The sequence below is a fragment of the Cariama cristata genome, unplaced genomic scaffold (assembly GCF_000690535.1).
Source record: "Cariama cristata isolate BGI_N322 unplaced genomic scaffold, ASM69053v1 scaffold11527, whole genome shotgun sequence".
In the NCBI taxonomy this organism is placed as follows: Eukaryota; Metazoa; Chordata; class Aves; order Cariamiformes; family Cariamidae; genus Cariama; species Cariama cristata.
In genome coordinates, this window is record NW_009625020.1 from 40217 (window position 1) to 59696 (window position 19480).

Consider the following 19480-nt stretch of genomic DNA (forward strand, 5'->3'; position numbering starts at 1 on the left):
GCCCAGGGGCTGTAGAACATAGGAAGTGCCTATCGTCACCTAAGGAGACACATCGTCACCTAAGGAGACACCATTAGCGTTTGCAGCCAGTGCTCCTTTTAACTGCCCTCTCAAATGGTTCCTTCATAGTCCATCATCTCTTCTAGATGTAGTATTTTTGTGTATTAGAATAAAGTATAAAACTTAAAATACTTTGTCTAAATACTGATATTTGTTTTCTTTTGCAGAATAAGAGAGCGCATAGAGTCTGGGGGGCCGAGAGCACGCGACAATGCTGCTGAAAGGAATCTGAGCCACGGAGCATGCTTTGTGCCACAGTTACCCAGGTATGCTCCACGCAGAGCACTTTGTGCACCTCTAATGAACCGCAATTTCTTGTGCTTGTTGCTTGGTTACTTCTCATCCTGAGCCGAGGAGACCGTCTCAGCCCCAGACCAAAATTATGCTCTGCTGTCATCATTCCATCTGGATGGCACTTGCAGTCTGAAACCTTCTAAAGCCTTTTATGTGTGTTTTAGTTTTAATTTTATCCGATTGATAAATTTCAGCTGGTCTCTCTTTAAATGTTACACTGGTTTATATCATGAGGTATGCTGAACGTTTTAGTGTACGTTTTCAGGAGTCTTTCTTTTATGCACAGAGAAGATTTGGTCTCAATAAATGAGGTGCTGAACTATGTATCTGGAGGTAGTTTTGAGACTTGCTCCAGGCTGTTAGAAACTGCTCCAGTTGACTCACCTGCAGATAGTCTGCTGGATTTCAGAAGTCAAAAACAGATGGGTAGAGGCATCTGCCATCGCTTCGCACACCAATGTCTAATGAACCAATGTAACTTTTTCAGGATGTTTTGATGGGAAATGTGAAACTTTCTGGTGTTTGGGTTTGTTTTTTTTTCCTCCCATAAATAAAATTTTGGGGATGAGTATTTAAAATCTTCATTTAAGTGCAGCTCAGTCCTGTGCTGTCTAATTACGTGCTTATGCTAAAGAAAGATGTTAAGGAGGTAAAGATCTGCCTTAGATGATAGCGTCTAGGATCTTTCAAAAGCAATTCTGTGACCTAGGAGCCATCACAATCCAATAGCACTAGCTGTCTTATAGCTCTGAAAAATAAATAAGTAAATAAATCATATGATTGTGAAGTGTTTCTGTGGAAAAGAAGCTAACTTTTATACTAGCACCAGCTGGCAAGTGGGAGTAGAGAAATAAAGCAAACAAACAGCAGAGAAAAGTAGGAGGAACAATGATGACAGTCTAAAAACTGACACATTATGAGACCAGCATGAAGAACAGCAAACTCATATCACAGGATGTTTTGCATAGCAACAGGACTCTTGTCTTCAAGTGGACTTTAGTGTAACTGCAGCACTTGCTTCCTGTATGAGATAAAGAGCTGTTGTACTCTGAATGCGTTTTAATCTCTGTATCTAAATTTGACTAATAATTAAAAAGAATGAGCTGAAGGGAACAATAGTGAGGTCTATTGCTACTGAAAGTGTTTCCTCTTATTTTGCTGTCAGAGGAGCGAGAATAGAAATGTGCGTAAGGGAAACAGATTAAAGATGAACTTTTTCACCAGGTGCTGAATGCTGTCTACAAGCTACTTTGTCGATGAAGGAAGAAATTGTTTGGAAATTGAAAGCGCGAACTAGTTCATAATACTGTTCAACATGCGCAAAGGGGTGCCAAAGGACCCAGAAATAGCTGACCTGTTCTACAAAGATGATCCTGAGGAAATATTTGTGGGTTTACATGAAATTGGACATGGAAGTTTTGGAGCAGTATACTTTGTAAGTATAGTTCTATACCGCCTTTTTGGAGAACAGAACCATGTTGAGTGACATTTTAGAGATTTTCAGCATTCGTAAGAGGGAGTGTCCTTTGAACTCTTAGTGCTTTGTGTGTATTAGCTTTCTCGTAACACAACTCAACAAGAGGTGTTTCCAGAGCACTCCTGAGCTCTTTACTGTTACAGCTGTATTTATAGTAACAGTTGACTATAGTATTAATAGTGCACCCAACCATTCAGGTTAAGTATATGGTATCTTGTGCTGTCTGATGCTGAAAGTTGAATTTAAGCAGTTGGAAATTAATTTGCCAAACTGGAATTTCAACATACTCTACTTGGTGCTCATATGCTTGTAAATGATTGCAAATTAATGGATCTAGTGAATTAGTGATTCAAAATGCATTTGGAGTTAAAAGCTACTTTTGTTAATGAGTTGATACTGTGGCTACTTGGGTGAAGATACTGTGGAAGTAGCATCAAATTGCATTCAGGCTTTTGAATGGTTTCTCTGCTGCTCTGATAATTCAGGAGTTCGAGATATCTTTAAAATACCATTTTGTTTTGCCACCCTCCTGTCCCCATGTCCATCTCATAATACACTCGCTTCAGTAGCAAAGGCTTACATGGCAAAAGCAAGGAGAAAGTCCTAAAAGGAATGAGAATTCAAGTGGGAAGGATGTATTGTGTTAATCGATACAGTCAAGAGAACCTAATCTGGAAAGTGAGAAGAATAGTGCTTTTGCAATTAGTATCAAACAAAACCAAATCCAAAATACTGGATTTGGAAAGAATTGTAATCTAGTTGCTATCAGTGAAACTAAAATAGAAATTGGTGTGAAAAAAAATCAGTGAAAGACAAATTAAAGCTGCTTGGTAGCATGGCCTGTCACTCCAGAAGATCAGGTTCACTAGAATTAGGGTCTCTGAATATCAGACATTAAAGTATTTAGGTAAGTACCCTTACGCCTGTAACTCCCAAAGCTGGCAGTATGAATTATTTGCAAGCACTCCAATTTATTGTTTATAGTTATGTAAAGGGATGGAGATGTTGGTGGAACTATTGTTAGAACAGGAGGGGAGCCTGATATTTTGTGTCAGATAAGCAGTGCATGTGTGTTTTGAGGGATAACGATATAATTCCTCAATGTATAATCTGGTAGTGATGATACAGGGGGGGTTCTGCCGTGGTGATTGTCAGCAGTGGGACAGGCACTTTTAGATGTTGGAGTAAGTGACAGGTTGGTGAAATTATAATGTTCAATGTGCTAAATGTGTAAGAGGATGAGGCTGTAAAACTTAGAATACATGTTGGTCCACTCCCGAAGAAGAGCAGGCATTTTGTCAGATGGGAGTAGGGAGGTCCTATGCAGTGTTTTTGAAAACCAAAGGGAAAGGATGCATGGTATGCTTTGGGGTAAAGATGAAGTGGTGAAGGTGCCACCTTTATCATACAGTTCTGGTGTTCAGAAATTCCTCTTACTTCCAGGGGAGGAGCGCAAGGAGTGTTAGAGATCCACTCTACCAAGCAGGCTTACAACTGATATGTCTTTTACCTAACCACAGTGACTTGCGATTCTCCAATGCTGCTTTTCCTCCTTTCCCTGGATGCTCGATTTAGCTGGTCTGTGCTTTAAAAACATTGGAGAGTTTAGCCAGGCTGAAGCTTCTCGCAATATCCTAGCAGCAGCTGCGTCCTCCAAGCTTGATGGTGATTGCACTACTACAAACAGCAAATACATTGATCTGTGTCTTGGCACTGTTGTTATTGTGGATTAATATGATTATTCTGGTGTAAACTTCAATTTAAGCTCAATTTTTGTGAGTTATTTTGTTTTCCAGTATACTATTGCTAAGGCTTGGCAAGATAATTTGAAATTTCCTTTCTTGCTTGAAAGAAATGATACTTCATATCAAAAGGCTTAAGGAAAAAAATGTCACTTCTCACAAGGTTTTAAAGTTGATGCTAACTTGACTTGAAATCAACTAAGTTGATTTCGCACTTGACTTCAAAAGAATAGTTTTCATCAAAAACAACCTCCTTATACCCATGTTAGAAATACAGAAAAGTGATAAAGCAGATGAGGGCAGTGTAAAGGAGGTTTTGAAAGCAAAATCTGCTTTGTTTCTGACAAGCATTTCACTGAAGATCTACAAGTATGGCCAAAACCACTTCAGCCAGTGGATATTTCTGTCAAGTATGCTCGTACAGCCCTGTAAGGTATTTCAACCGGGAGGATCCCAAGCGCTTGGTACAGTAAGAACTTCACCCACAACTGTGAGAACATGGCAGTGTGCCATTTGGCAAAAAATTAATGGCTGAAATGAAATACCATGTTCACGTGAAGATACTTGGAATTAATGTAACAGACAGAAATACTTGGAAATTTCTTTAGAACACCGGCATTAATTCATCTATTTAAGTGAAATACTCTTGATCTTTTGTGTGCTGAATCAGGATGGTGAGTGGTTAGGAAGGGTTTTGCCTTCTGCAAAAGTTACTGGTTTTCAGCTTTCTCTAATTCATTGGAAGAGGAGTGTGTGCTGTGAAGAGTCTTAAGCGTGTCAGCTCCCTTTAGTAATTCCTGTGCTCTGGTGGTTCACTCAACATCATTTTTCTTTGAAGTCACTGTATGCATCATGAAATGTCTTTCACTAATACGTTACTTGAAAGTATAGTACTTGTCCTCTCAAACAGTTGAAAGAAGGGTTTACTGCATTTAGCTTCTATTGGATTCTAAGCTTTTAACTGTCACTAATTTTTTGTCCCAAAAATGGTAAGTGGTTGGAGGTACGGGGATTTCAACAACTTTTTAAAGACTAAAATCTTCAAGTTTTCTGTCCTTAACATGCAGAAACGAGGGCAATGCCAATCCAGGCAAGTAGAGCTCCTTCTAAAACTGAGTTTTCAGCCTGCAGTTGCCATCCCCCTATCATAAAGGCTGCAGAGAAGTAGAATTTGGGTGACTGAGTAATATTAATTGCAAAACTGAGATCTGGTGCAGTGAAAGGAAGGTTGCCTCTCTTGATTGAGATAAATTCCAGAATGAAGCATTTTCTTGAAATTGGAAATTGAAATAACTGTTTAAGAATATCAGTGCTGTATGGGGGTTTTGGATAAAATTACAGAGATTATGATACACCCCTTTATTTGTTTCTTTGGAAAACATTTTTCCAAAGGTTTATCTAAAACTATTTTTACTGGAATTCCAGTAAAACTGTATTTTGCATGTTCTCAGTAGGTGCAATATTGGGCCTTAATAGCAAATGCAGTAAGGGCCGAGGGAGGAACAGTGGATATGGACAGATAGATGAAGTGAGGAAAAAGTGTCATAATAGATGTCTGGTAAATCCTGTCACGAGGAAAATGTCTCTGAAGCGTAGGAGCTTGCAAGGATGTGATATAGGAGAAAAAAGCCTGCATTTGCCAAAGGCACAGCTCACTCCATGAGGAGGAAAAAAAAAGATACTTTTTTCGATTTATTTCTTTTTCCCTACTCTAGGCTACGAATTCCCACACTAATGAGGTGGTGGCAGTCAAGAAAATGTCCTATAGTGGAAAGCAGACAAATGAGGTAAGATGAATAAAGCCGATTCTGCATGTAGAAGCTATTGCAACCATAATGTAAATCTGAACAGGGAAGTTAGCCACATATTTCATTTGACCCTAGCAGACCAGCTTTTTAATGTGGTAGCTGTTGCTCGCTTCCATAGGAAGCATAGAGGTTTGTGGAGGGAAAATGAGTCTATGCAAATTTTGACAAAAAGTTCAGTTTAAGGAAGTGAATGGGAATTCAAAATGCTTGTATAGTGGTTATTTCAGTAATAAGTATATTAAGAACACACTGGCTACTGGACCCATGACCACAACGCTTGGAGTTGTCGACTGAAATGTGTACCTGACTTGAAACACTTTTTAGGATCTATAATCTAAAATTGCATAGACTTTGTATTCAGAAAATCAGTCTCACTTCAATTGTTTCTTGTTAGTTGCTCCTCTTATTTTTGTGTTGCGGTGCTTTGAACTTGGATTGACTCTGTTCATTTGGGTTGGTGCATTGACGTGCAGTGGAGAACGTGTTTGTTAAGAGCAAACAGGGGTGTGTTAAACTCATTTTTCCTTGCTTACTTGTTGGTCTCCCACATGTGCTGAGGTCTTCCAGATGTTAGTGGCTTTGTGCTGCATTACAGAAGGAAGCGAACAGCTAACTGCTGCTGTCTCTAGCATGTATTATATAGGTGGTAGTGTCTCCTGGGGCAGGTGGGTTTGTTACTAAGTTTGAGACCATTGGACAGTTCAATATGCAAAACAGTAGTAATGCTTTAAGTAGAATGTATTGCAGTTAAGATGAAAAAAATAAATACATTTTTGGAATCCTCCAGCTGTTTAACTATGTCTTGAGGCGGGGAGGGTCTCGGTGTAATGGGGATCCAGACAACTGGTGTACGCTTGTGCTTTTGCAACTATGACTCTTACCGTCTTCACATTGTAAAGTAGTTTTATGTTTGCTTTTCAGACTGTGCTACAGTGTGTGGTGTATGACAGTATGTGAGGGGTTAAGCAGAGAAATGTATTTATACCTTTTTGCCTTTTTTTATTAGAAATGGCAGGATATCATCAAAGAAGTCAAGTTTCTACAACAGCTGAAGCACCCCAACACCATAGAGTATAAGGGCTGTTACCTGAAAGAGCATACAGCATGGGTGAGTGATGCAACATTTAGAGGTCTTCATGAACGGAAAATGTGCAGTACAGCAATCAAATATTCACTACGTGCAGTGTCTTTACATGCAACAGTATTCATACCATGCTACTTTTTATCTGAAGAAGCTTCCAGGTAATTTAAAGGGAGTAGATATTTAGGATATTGGAACAAATCCCTGCTTCTCTGGGGCAGGCCTCTGTGTGCGTGCAGGTTAAACAATTATTATGGAACATCCTCTACAGTATCTCCTGAAAAACTTCTCAGTGCCTAAACCTTACAACAATGAAAGATGTCTTGACATTGATGGAATGTTGGGAGCGTTTTATTTTGTTCATCGCTTACTGCATTTCTTGCAACTTCAGGTTTTATTTGCTGCTGCTGTTTCTCAGCCATTCAGGTAGTAACTATTTGTGGGCAAGTGTCTACCCTATTATTTAAAAGCATGCTTTTTTCTTGCAGTTGGTTATGGAGTACTGTTTAGGATCAGCTTCTGATTTGCTAGAGGGTAAGTTTATATAGGCTTTGATTTTCTTTTTGCTAGTGCCCCTTCTGAGTATAGTGGGAGGCTGTTTTCTCACAGACTGGTAGGCCGGTGCTACTATGCTACGTGTGGTTGGCATGCATGTTTATCTGTTGTAAAATGAAGGTATAAATGTATATAGCGATGTTCCTGTAATTTGTGCTTCCTGAATGACTGAAGCACACTGCCTGTTTTCTGAATGTCTGTAACAAAAACCTGCAGAGATCACCTTTGTCCTTGCCTTGCAGTTTGTAGGAATAATTACAGATGGGTTTATAGAACCAGGAGACTGGTATGACCTCAAAACTAGAACACCAGCTTCTGCAGAGGAATAGGGAATCTAAGCCGAAGTTTGAAAAAACAACTTTGTGGGCCATATCTTTGTATCTAAGATACACTCAGCCAAAGGCACATACTGGTCCTACTTAGGGATATATGGAAGGCCCTTTGGGGCATCTCTTTGTAGCTGGTATTCCTCATTTTCCTGGTTTTTTTTTTGGCTATTGGGGGGGGGGGAAGTAGGATGTTTCCTTGCTAAGGACTGAATGAGTATTTTGAATACATTTGGCAAGTTGCACTCAGACATATCTCCTGGTGTTAGAAGTAACTGTTGGTCCTGGCAGGAATGTGAAGAAAAATGTGGTTTCCAATGATGTGAAATGCATGCACAGGCTGTGCATAGACTCAGAGCTACTAATGGCCATCAGGCCATAGGAAACTAGTACGATGAAGCTGATGTTCACCTCATAGCTAGCAAAATTGGTGGGGTTCCTTCTCTTTAAAAAGACTTTCTCTGGAAAAGATCACACTTACTGAGGATTTTTCTTGAATTTTTTCTGTAGTTCACAAGAAACCACTTCAGGAAGTGGAGATTGCTGCCATCACCCACGGTGCCTTGCAGGGGCTGGCCTACCTGCACTCTCACTGTAAGATTCATAGGTAAGGCTGGAGCTTGGTGCTGCTGCAGGTCCTTCCATCTTCTTCTCTCTGGAATCTGAAAATTGCTTCACTTTGTTTAAGCAACTTTGATGAAGGTTATTATACCAACATTTTCTCTAACAGACATGTCAGTACTCCTAATGCCAGGGTAGATGTATAAATAAAAGTTGTTGGCTGTTAAGGAGTGCTTTTTTTTTTTGGTTGAAATGATTTTGTGTGGCTATTTCCTGTGCTGAATTCTCTTACATGTTAGCAATTTTTCTCTGCAGACCCTGGTAACAAAGAATACACGTGAATGTTGGCAGTAAACAGTCACGAAAATATCACCCTAAATTTGCCAAATAAAGTGGAGTAATAGAGCTACACTATTTTTAAGACTAGATATTGTGAGAATTTTTTACATATGAGTAAGTAAAACTTTATGCTTTCAGAAATCAGTTGATGAAGGCATAAGTCAAGGGTAAAACTACTTTAGGAAAAATCAGAGCACACAGGCAGAGGAAGATTTTCTAACAGGCTGCTTGTGGAGGCAGCTCCTAAATCTGTCTTTCATAATGTGGTGTCTTTCATAATGTAGTATTTTTCAGGAGTTTGGATTTTTTTTGGCTCATTTGTCAACAATGTTGCATGTTCTCATTTTATGCTTTTTTGTCTAATTTTGGGTACTACTGATATGTCAGGGACTTGTGAAATGGGTGAGAACTAGATTAGTGTAATGAGCAAGGAGTCATCAGAATGAGGCGACTTGAGACTGGTTTATGGGGCTAAAAGCCTCTTTGTAGTCTACTGGCAAGCTAGAGACAGAAAATTGGTGTATCTGAGGCTGAGTCAGTGAGGGGTTTTTACAGACAGGAATTATTTGTCACTTGTTAGAATAACTATTTGGGGCATATCTACACATGGTTATTAAATCATATTTAAGTAAAATATTAAACATGAATGCCAATTTATGAAATTAAAATAAGATTATTTTTGATCAGGTCTTTGCATATATGCCCTTATTTAAGCATAAAAATACCTGTTTTGAAATTTTTTACATGCTTTCAAAGTACATTGAATTCTTATTTATAGTAAATAACTCCATGTATAGACACTACTGAGAATTGGTTTGTTTCAATACTCATTAGGACTTTTTAACATGGTGCAATTAATGTGTTGTAAATTCAGCAATTTCACATACTGAATGCTAGCTACTCTGTGTGAACTTTCCATTAGCATGCTTATTGCGTATCAAGCACAAAGCTGGTTATTTCTCTTTCAAACTGGAAAAAGTAACTTTGCTGTTGCAGCGTGCCGAGAGCGGCCGTAAGGACAGTTACTGCTAGAAGTACCATGCAGGTCTGTCTTCTCTAGCTGGTTTTCTTCCAAGGGCTATTCTGCCTTTTAACTTCTGAGATGGGAAGGCAAGTCTTTTCTCAGAAGAGAGGATCATGGAGAGATTCCTAGTTTTCTGATAGAAGTTGTATCTTAAATAGGAGAGGCGCAGGAGTGCCGTTTCCTACCTTGGTTGTTCAGCGATGCTGATGTGCACAAGTGCAGGGGAATGGCACGCCTGATGGAAAGCACCGTGTTCGCCTCTGCTGTGCCAAGTTCCAGTAGCACTGTGAAAAGTAAAGCAAATGCTGAATGAGAAGGGACCGAAGGTGGCAGCGGGGACAGCTGTGGTTTCCCTGTCCCACAGGAAGGCAGGCAAGACGAGTGTGACCTAGAACGGAGGGACATCTTGTGGAGATGCTGGAGCAAAGCAAGTCTCTCATCTCACCTGAGCTCCCTCAGCTCTGCTACCGGTTCGTTCTAATCCCGTGCTATGGGATGGCAAAGGATGAGGTTATTTTCTGTTTAATTGCAGGAACGAGGCAAACCTAAGTTAGCAAACACGGTTGCGGATACCTACTGTGGCTGTTGAGGCTTTTGTTGGTTGTTGTACAGTGAAGGTAGCAGTGGAGATGACATCAAAGAGGACAGCCTCTGCTGTCTCTTTTGTACTTCTGAGGTGTTCATTGCTGCGCATACAGGACATCTTTAGCATTTGTCCTCCAGCAGAAGTGGCAGATGCACAGACCCAAAACATGAAGACAAGTCAGGATGTATTCGAGTAGCACGTGTGTGAAAAATTCCATAATATTAGTTTTGAAGTGGTACTATCCTGGGAATGGGGGAATAGAGGTTCTTACTCGGGCTGTGCTGCTGAAATATTGTAAGTAAATTCCTATCTCCATGACTGTCTTTATCCCAGCTTTGCCTGTCCTTCGTGCTGCCCTGTGGAGACAGACACTTCACCAATGTTTGTATCATGCTAAATTTAAAGGGTCTTTCAGCTTACCTGTTCTCTAGGTCTACAGTAATACTGGATTTGTGTTTAATGCACAAATCATTATGCTTCAGCTGTTGTGTGATAATTCAGTGTATGCTCTTCCTCTGCAGCAAATACAGGATAGCTTTGTTTCCCTTCCCATTTATCTAATTAGCTCAGTTTTCACAGGGTCAGAGTATGAATGCATTTGGCAATACACAGTAACTTGCTTGTGTTGGAGGTCTGCTACTGCTGGTAACTGGCTTGGATGTTTAAGGACTTGGAGTTAGAGCACCGGATAAGAAGAGCTGATATTATTCTTGATGCTTTTTTTTGTGTAAAGACACATGATGTTTTTTGAAGAGATGGCGAGGAGACTATGTATACATGGTGTATACAGCCTGCTGACAGGGATCCTTTACGCATATTCCATTTATGTTGGGGGTCTGCTTTTGCAAAAGCAAATAGCTTTGCCCGTGTAAAGGCATCTATGGCATACCTAGTGTGCAGTTTTCCCTTTGTTATTGAAGTGCTGTGTCAGGGTTTTAAGGAACTTTCACTATATTGTGATTTTCAGCTGGCAATGTGTAAGTAGACTTGAATTTCTTAAAGCAATCCTCCTCCTTTTATGTCAGATGGGTGGAACAAAAAATGTTTTGGATAGAACTGACAAGTCTGTCTCAAACTTTGAATAGGGTCATTGCCGAGTGTCATGGAAGGTATGAAAATTGAGTTAACCTTTCTCAGCATTTCATGGGCAGTTAATTTCAAATTATCTCACTTACTGCTGGAATTTTGACACTTACAGTGCCAAACGTGTTGAATGTATCTTGTCCCTTTTGTTTCAGGAGTGTCATTATCGTTAATCTCTTAAATGTGTGAATTATCTGAGAGTTGTAGGAAGGATCAGATAAGGGAGCCCAGGGCATTTGAAAGATGAAAATAACACATCTGGTATTGTTTATGGGTGTCACAGCTGGGTATTAGGATACATCTCTTCTGGATCTCAGTTTGGGGCCTCAACCTTGCAACCATGGCACATCTCTTCTTTCCCTCACCCCCTTCCCTTTTTGGGTACAGCCAGGTTTCCATTCCCCAAAAACCCATGTGTCTCATTTTTCTAGCTTTCTGTAATACTCGACTTCTAAATATTCTCATGTTTTTATAAATGTTTAATTGAGAAAAAGTTAGTGGACTTCAGTGTGTTTGTAAATTTTTGAAAGTTATTCTACTGTAACCAAAACTATACTTGTCTTTTTTTATTTCTTTCTTTTAAAGAGATATTAAAGCTGGAAATATTCTTCTAACAGAACCAGGTCAAGTAAAACTAGCTGATTTTGGGTCTGCATCTATAGTCTCCCCTGCCAATTCTTTTGTGGGAACGCCTTACTGGTGAGTAAAACCTGCAATACTTCAGTGCTTTATAAGACTGCTCTCTTCCTTTTCCAGTGTTTCACAATCTGAAAATAATATCTGGCATAAGAACTTTATTAACCAAGCAGTTTTCATAAAATCCCTATGTCTAGCTCTTCAAGAAATGTGTTCTTCCTTGGTGTCTGTGAGTAGAGGTAGACTGTACAGCACTTTGAAATGACACCAGTTAATGTTTTGACTGTTGTAATGCCATTGGCTTAAAAATTATTAACACTTGCCATATGTAATGGAACTAAGACAACCACATGGAGAAAGGAAATGCTGGTAATCTGGCCATGCAGACTGGAAGTCACACAGCTACTGTGTTTTGAAGTATTGGGTATTCTGTTTTGAAGAAACTTGCTTAAGGGTCACTTGAGTTGCTTGGCATTCCTAACATAGTGGACCAGCATAGCAACATAGCTTTATGCTCCACTTATTTTGTGGCAGACGCCCCAGGCATTGATGGGAGGTCACCTATCGCCCCACCTCCGAACAAGTCCATTTGGCAGGAAGCCTGCTTCATCTTTGAAGAACAAAAGTTAAGAGGCTGAATTTTTGCAGGCTGGGCCTTCTGCTTCTCCCACACACACCCCTCAATCCCTTTATCCTGGACCGCTGTATTTCCCCACTGTTCTGGATTTCCATGTTCCTTTCATAGCTGCACTCACACGCTGCATATATCTGCTGGAAAATTCTCCTGGTATGCCAATGGAAAACCCACCATCTCTGGTGAGAATGCAGGTGATGCCTTTAAGACTCTCCCAGCCCTTGCTGTCTGCCTGCAGGTACAATGCCTTTGAGATTGGTGGGGGTTTCCCATGTGCCAGCATGTTGTGCTAACAACAAGATGATCAGGTTGACCTCTTACTTGCTCTCCGTTCTTAAACCGCCTCTTGGAAGAGTTGCTAGCGCAGGCAAGCATTGTTTCACTTCAGCATGGCTTTACTCGCCTCCATGCTGGCTCTTCAAGGTCTGGTCCGCTGCACTGCTGAAGATGATGAAACCATCGCATTTCAAGTGACGTGCTGGGAGTCACAATTTGTATCCCCTAACCCATGTGTTTTGCGCTGTGGTTGGTAGGATGGCACCAGAGGTGATCCTTGCTATGGACGAGGGACAGTATGATGGAAAGGTGGATGTCTGGTCTCTTGGTATCACGTGTATTGAGCTAGGTGAGTAAATACTTGGCAGCTCAGATGAATAATTAACTGTCTGCAGTATTTACTAGGAAGCCCTGAAAAAATGGAAGATTTTTATTCCTCATAAGTTTTGTTTTGGGTTTTGTTTGTTTGTTTTCTTTAAAAAGCCTGACTTGGAAAGCACTGACAGTTGAGTTATATCTTCTACTCACTGGTAAATCAAGAGCAAGCCACTAATGCTGCTGTGCTTTAAGGTTAATCTGGTATGTCCAGTTATTCCCTTAACTAGAGGATTCCAGTCTTGTATGAGAGGAAACTATGGTTTGTAGTCTGTTTTTCAAGCTGGATTTTTGTGCCAGCTCTTATGTCAAGGGAACTCGTGTCCTAAGAATTCTGTGTCAGAAGGGACCTACATTTAATTTTCAATTCTTCTTACTTCTCCACTCTCTGAAACAAAAACCTTCAATCTCAGCTGAAAATTTGTGACATGAATCAACGTGGACAGGTTCTTTACATGAGAAGAAAAGGGTTTGCGCTGCAAAGGGCAAATGATACGCATCCACACAACTTGAAGCAGATGTAGATGTGATAGCAGGTATACAGAGCAGATGTGTGCATTTTAAGTTTGAATATTGACATTGCATGTGCTGAGTAGATTATTTTCAAAAATAGCCTCGATATGGATTATACTTAACAACAGTACATCAAGAACTTACTGTGAGGACAAGTTCACTGAAAATGTTATTTATAAATGTTTAATCGGCAGAAACATATATAAGATAACAAAGAAGGGGACATACAGAATGGGAAGAAATGTTGACTCCAGTGTGGAGATGGTAATGGTGTAAATGACTAGTAACTTCCAGTGTTGTATTTTGTGTGCCAGCACTAGTGCCTTGCTGACACAGTCTGTATTTTGAAATAAAGAATGCCAAAATTGGAAGTTTTAGACTTCGGTTCTTCCACATGCCCGCTGATTATTTTTCTTAATTTTTTTTGTGTGTGTGGAGTTTAGGTGTGTTACAGCCTCTCAAGGAGTAAATCACAGTAGTAGAATAGATACTGTGCTGCCCTACATAGGCACTTAGTTTTGATATTAGAATTTCTATGGAGCTTTTCAGTCAAGAACCTCAAAGCCATTTTATATACTCAATGGGTTTGCTTTTTTTAATATCACCCTTTTGACAAGTATTAAAATTTTTTTAAAACTTTGAACTTTGCCTTTGCATGATTCCATATCTGAACATGGGGTCAGGTAGGAGTGGGAGGAAATCTCTTGTTGAGGACCTTGGCTTGCTTTGAATGCTGATGTCTTAATTTCTTGTGTAGCAAAAGTAAGTAGTGCTTAAAGAAAAGAAAATGCGGTGGTTTGCATGCATGCTGCATGTCAAGGACAAGTGATTGCTCTGACCTGACATGAACTTAAAAATCCTGGCATCATCGGCTAATTGGCATGACTGACTTTAAATGGTGGTGAAAACTAGCCTGTCTCAATTTCTGTGTGAGATCTGCTGCACTCCTGAAAGATCAGGGGCTGGTAGGTGGGTGTCCTCTTGGTGCAAGGACTAGGAAGAATTTTAGTTAGGGGGAGTTAACGACACATCTGGGGAGGTGACTTTGGCAAACTATCCTACTTGCAGGTGACTGCCCATGACAAAGGAAACAGGCAGCCACTCTTTTCCCTTAATACGGATGCTAGAGCAGCGCATCAAAGATCCACAGGGACTGATAGATAAATTTCCAAGCCCTGACATGCTTTATGTCTAAGCTCTGTTTTAGTCAGCTTCTGCTGATCTTACCGTAGCAGGTCAGGTATGAAGTGTAGCAGTTAAGGTAAAATTTACTGGAAACTTTTCTTTACAACTTGCATCCTGTTCTCTTTGGATTTCATCATCCCCTCTTCAAGTGAATAGCTGCTTTCCTTGAGTGGTTATCCTGGTCTAACCTAGAGTATTAAAATAATTAGCTTAAATGTGATGACAACAGTAATGAGCTATTGATTTAGCAGTGATACCCGGCTCATACTTCTGTATCTTTCTCCTTTTCTTTCCAGACTGCCTTATCACACCTTTCTCTTCTCTTTCTAGCTGAAAGGAAGCCTCCACTTTTCAACATGAATGCAATGAGTGCCTTATATCACATAGCCCAGAATGATTCCCCTACGTTACAGTCAAATGAATGGTAAGAGAGCTATTACCAGATTTTTTTTTGTTTGTTTTATTTCCCTGAAAATGCTCTGTGATGCTCTCTGCATGCTTAAAGTCTGACAAGAAAGGTGTTTGTTGTAGCATAGTGATTTGACTGCATTCTCAAATAATGCTCCTGTGTAGGCAGGCTCAATTTTGACCTTCTCTCTCTTTGGCTGTGCTACAATCTAAATGTGTGGAGGTGTTAATTACGGGGCTGTAGATCCTGTAGGAATTAAAATATTCTTGGATGCATTAAGCCAGCCGTAACTCAGCATCATCAAAGTTTGCAGCTGCAAAAGATCCCTGACAGAAGAATTGTTAGCGTTGTTGTGCAACTGAAATGTGGAGAAAGCGAGGGGAGAAGTACACAGGATACAGAGGTAATTAGATTTTATTTTTTTTTTCCCAGTGAGTGACTTCAAAAGTCATCAGAGCTCTGTGGCCAGTAAATACTCCCCATGCTACAGGCTTGTTCCAGAATCTGACTTTGATACAAAAATGCTTTGTTATTCTGTGGGAGCAAAGGAGTTACCCCGTTTCCTGTTCTCTGTATCCAAGAGTGGAAGGTAGCTATCGAGTGATGCTTGGCGGAGTCTGCAGATGGCTTGAAATGGTAGCTCCTGGAGAGGTGTAAAGTTCCCCCAGTTATACTGCTAGGCATTTAAGCAGCATAATTATTTCATTGCTAATCATTTTATCAAAACCACTCCACTTCAGTTTCCTTATTTCATTGTCTCTCTCGTCCATTTTTCAAGACTCAAAGAACTTGGTCTCGTATCTGTGCACTGATACCCGTGTTCTTCTGTGCAGAATTTGCAATGCAGAGTAGAGACAACTTGTGAATACAGTATAAGAATCGGTATTCTTGATTGCAGGCAGTTTGTTTATAGTCACCTGTTTGCTCTCTGTGGCTTTGAGAATGCAGGGAGTAAGCAAGGTGCCTTTTATGCTGTTTTCGAGTTCAATGGCACCTAGAAGATCAGTTTTCTTCTTTTCAGTTGTGATGCAACCTTACAGCCTAAAGTTTTGTTGAACTAAGCATTGTATCAAGGCACTTTACTGACTCGGAGTTAAAAATGGTTGGAAGCTTCTAGAGAATAGAGCCGTTTCATCAGCTAACTTAACGAGTGTGTTTCTGGAATTTCCAATAACTTCATTATTGTCTGTTTTTAAGTAGTTGAAGTAAAATTGAAAACAATGACTGGTACACAATAGTTGTTGCTTGGTTTTCAGTTTGTGACTGGGGATGATTGTGTGTCCATGTCTGTTTCAATAGTCCTTAACTGTTGAAATAACTGATGGAATCAACTTACTCAGAATTTGGAAAAGTCCAGTTCATTTCTCTGCCCTAGAACTTAAGAACAAATTAGTCAAGGTTTTTCTTTTGCTTTGCACTATAAATTTGCATGTATTTCAGATCCTAAGCCTTTTTTTCATTTAGAACTTTTTTTTTATTTACAGGTCAGACTCCTTTAGGGGATTTGTTGATTACTGCTTACAAAAAATACCTCAGGAAAGGCCATCATCAACAGATCTGTTACGGGTAATTTTTCAAATCTTTTCCAGAAGAAAAATCTGTTTCTCCACCAAAATCATTCTAAAGATAATGAACAAATATTTGCCCTTTCAAAAAAAATTGTTGGTTTTGCTCTTGTCTGAATCACTAAGAGTTTTGAGGTCTTCTGAAGAGTATTTTAGGCTGGAGTATTTTAGGCTGTTTAATTTTGTTTCCTGACTTTGCCTGTTAACGTCAGTCACAATTCTCTTTATAACATGATGCTCAAGAGTTGAACTACTGGAGAGAAGTAGAAGTAGGCTGTGTGGTAAAACCGTTATACTATTGGGTGAGGAGTTTTTTGGGGGAGCAGCCCAGCACCCTGCTCCTCTTATGCCCCAGAGGTCTGCAGAGGTTACATTTGTGTTAAAGAACTTGCAAGCCTCAAGGGATAGTAGTGTAACAGGTGTTTTTAGCTGAAGGAAGGACCTGTCAGCAGGAGGGGGATAGAAGGATTTAATCTTTATTTTTTTAATAATTTTTTTCCAAGACAATACTGTACATACTTTAACTGAAAGTATTGTCAAGGACAAACAGGTCCAGACCTGGGTTAGTTAAATCTATGCTTCAGAAGTGAATTCCAACTATTAGCTTTCTGTGTAGGCAGGACTTGTTTCCTACTGCTTTGGTGAAGCAGGAATTTTCACCAGCCTCTCTGCTACACTGTGCTGTCAGTAGGACACCCTGAGTTGTGACTGTGCTGCTCTATGTGATTTCTGAAAAAGTGGACAGAAATGAGGGAGGAAACTGGAGGTAACCCTGTTTGCCCTCTAAATGGGGCAGAGGGAGTGAGGGAACTATAATTTGGTGCAACTTGTGTGAAAGTGAGCAGTTGTGCAGTTTTGTGTAAAGTAATGTAACTGTTAACTTGCTGATGCTCCTTTTTTTTTTTTTGCTTACATTCTCTAGTAAGGAAAAATGTTATTTTTCTGTTGTGTAAAGGCAATACTTGCTACCAAGCTTATGTGCAATTTCAGTGAGATTTAAGGCTTGTAACTTGCTACAGGCTTTCTCTGTGGAAGTGATAGAAAATCTAAAAAGCCATTTTAATTGCTACTCAAAATCTAGACTTAACTAGTCTTCGTAAGATGCATAGGCAATAGGAAGTCTTTTGCAGAGCTAGTAGTACTTTGAGAGTTACGTTTCACATGATCAGAGGATTGAGCTTTTTTAATAAAGATTTATGGTAGTGGCTGATTATTTAAAGGAACGTGGGTATTAGAAATGGAAAGAGACTGGATGACTGACATTTATCTCCTGGCCAGAGCAGGGTTGTGTTTTGTGGCGTGCTCTGAACTGTCCTGTCTTGTCTTTTTTTGACAGATGCCGATGAAGTTCAGGAAGGTTATCTTAACCTTTTTTCTCTAGTCATGCTAATGTGAGCATGATTAATTCTTCATCTGTTCATACCTTTTGAATATGTATCTTTTCATGATCTTTCTGCCTGATCTCAGTTCAGCTCTTGTTTTTGCCCTGTTCTTGTAAATCACTCATTTGGGCCTTTCTGATCTGCTTTTTCGTTTGGTGTTTTTGTCTAAAGTTCCTCTTGCTGGACGGGCATTTCTGGCACTGATATACATATGGTGAAATGTTACTCCAGGTGCGGTTACGTGGGAGCTGGGGAAGGCTGGCTCAGCTCTGCTCTGTGGTGTTACAGTAGGAGGTTCTGATGCTGCGTTCTTTTGACTGTTGTCTGGTGCAGAAGTCTTGACAAGTTCATTGATTGATGCCAACGGTACATCCCTCCTTATACTATTACTTACCAAACATACTCTGCATCTATTTTTTGTTTATTGTGTATTTCCAGACATCACGTTTTTTTCAACTTCTCTCTATAGTCGTGCAGTGTTGTATTTCTGTTTGTGATTCTGATCGCCATTTTCCAATGCTTTCTTTGTCCTAGGTGGGTTTTGAGCAATTCCTCTTGATTCATTAACATCTTGTAACGTGTTTGCTTCTCTTCTATATTCACTCATCATACTTAGCTGTTAAAAGTAGCACTAACAGGGCAGGCCTAGGTTAACTTCTTCCCCTAATCAAACCACCAAAACCAAAAGTTGTTTATATCCCTTGAATAGTTTCTATACTGAACCCAATTAATTAGAACTTGTTTTGGAAATAACTGTATTGTTTTGGAAAATGCCTTGTACAAGTTCGTAATTGCCAAGAGCACGTAGGAGGGGGACCTGTGTTTGAGTGATGTGTCCAGAGTTTGCCAAAGTTTTGTCAGTGAATCATAAATCTGTTCTAGTTTAAGTCATTGGGTTTCAAGTTTACCTGAGAAGTATAGTAACTGCTTATAACTCCAAGGACTTTGTGTTTGGGAAATTCAGGAGCAGCCTTCAGTTAGAAGGTAGGGATGTATGAAATCCTGTCCAACTCCTTTTCCATCAGGATTTTTTTTTTCTTTTAAGTATTTTCTTTCTTTAAAGTTGATTAGTGGCCCTGCTATTCCTCTGGTTGCCATACATAGCTGCTGGTAAGAATTGCATGGCATGCTGCTGTTCCACACCAGGTAAACAGGACTCAGTTTTTCTTAAATATTTGAGGAGAGAAGTTGCTAGCTCCATTGGGTGTTTTGCTTAATTTCCACAGTAGGTTAGATTGCGGCTCTGTGTCTACCTGACAGCCTTTTCATGCTGATTTTTGTTCTAAGCTTTTGTTTTATGGCTTCTGTTGTTGCTCTTTCAGCTCAGTAAAATGCATTTTCATGGCTGTTTCTGAGCCGCTTGGTTCTTGAAGAGAGAAATCGAAACACTGCACTCTTTACTGAACAGCTAGCTTTGCGCTTGCTTCTGGCCTTGCTTTAAGCCTGGACCAGAGAGAATATGTAACTCGTGTCTTCTCTCTCCAAGTAAAGGCTGATGAACGAGCTTGTTTGTACTCTCTCTTCGGTGCCTGGTATCTTTTTATTCCGCCCCCCCCCCCCCCCACGACC

At 39.9% G+C, this 19480-nt stretch overlaps 1 protein-coding gene across 2 annotated transcripts in view; it reads left to right on the plus strand.

Annotated features, from left to right (window-relative positions):
- The first annotated feature begins 260 nt into the window (after window positions 1-260).
- Window positions 261-19480, plus strand: part of TAOK3 (TAO kinase 3) — a 48888-nt gene continuing 29668 nt past the window's right edge. Inside the window, exons 1-10 of one of the 2 annotated variants that reach the window (XM_009703448.1) lie at window positions 261-326; window positions 1579-1789; window positions 5289-5360; window positions 6388-6489; window positions 6951-6996; window positions 7854-7950; window positions 11522-11635; window positions 12740-12831; window positions 14886-14979; window positions 16449-16530. In XM_009703448.1, the coding sequence (XP_009701750.1) occupies window positions 1670-1789; window positions 5289-5360; window positions 6388-6489; window positions 6951-6996; window positions 7854-7950; window positions 11522-11635; window positions 12740-12831; window positions 14886-14979; window positions 16449-16530 (819 nt within the window). In that variant the 5' untranslated portion in view covers window positions 261-326; window positions 1579-1669. Of the gene's footprint in view, window positions 327-1578; window positions 1790-5288; window positions 5361-6387; window positions 6490-6950; window positions 6997-7853; window positions 7951-11521; window positions 11636-12739; window positions 12832-14885; window positions 14980-16448; window positions 16531-19480 lie in introns of those variants that run through there. The other variant, XM_009703449.1, reaches the window with a different exon arrangement.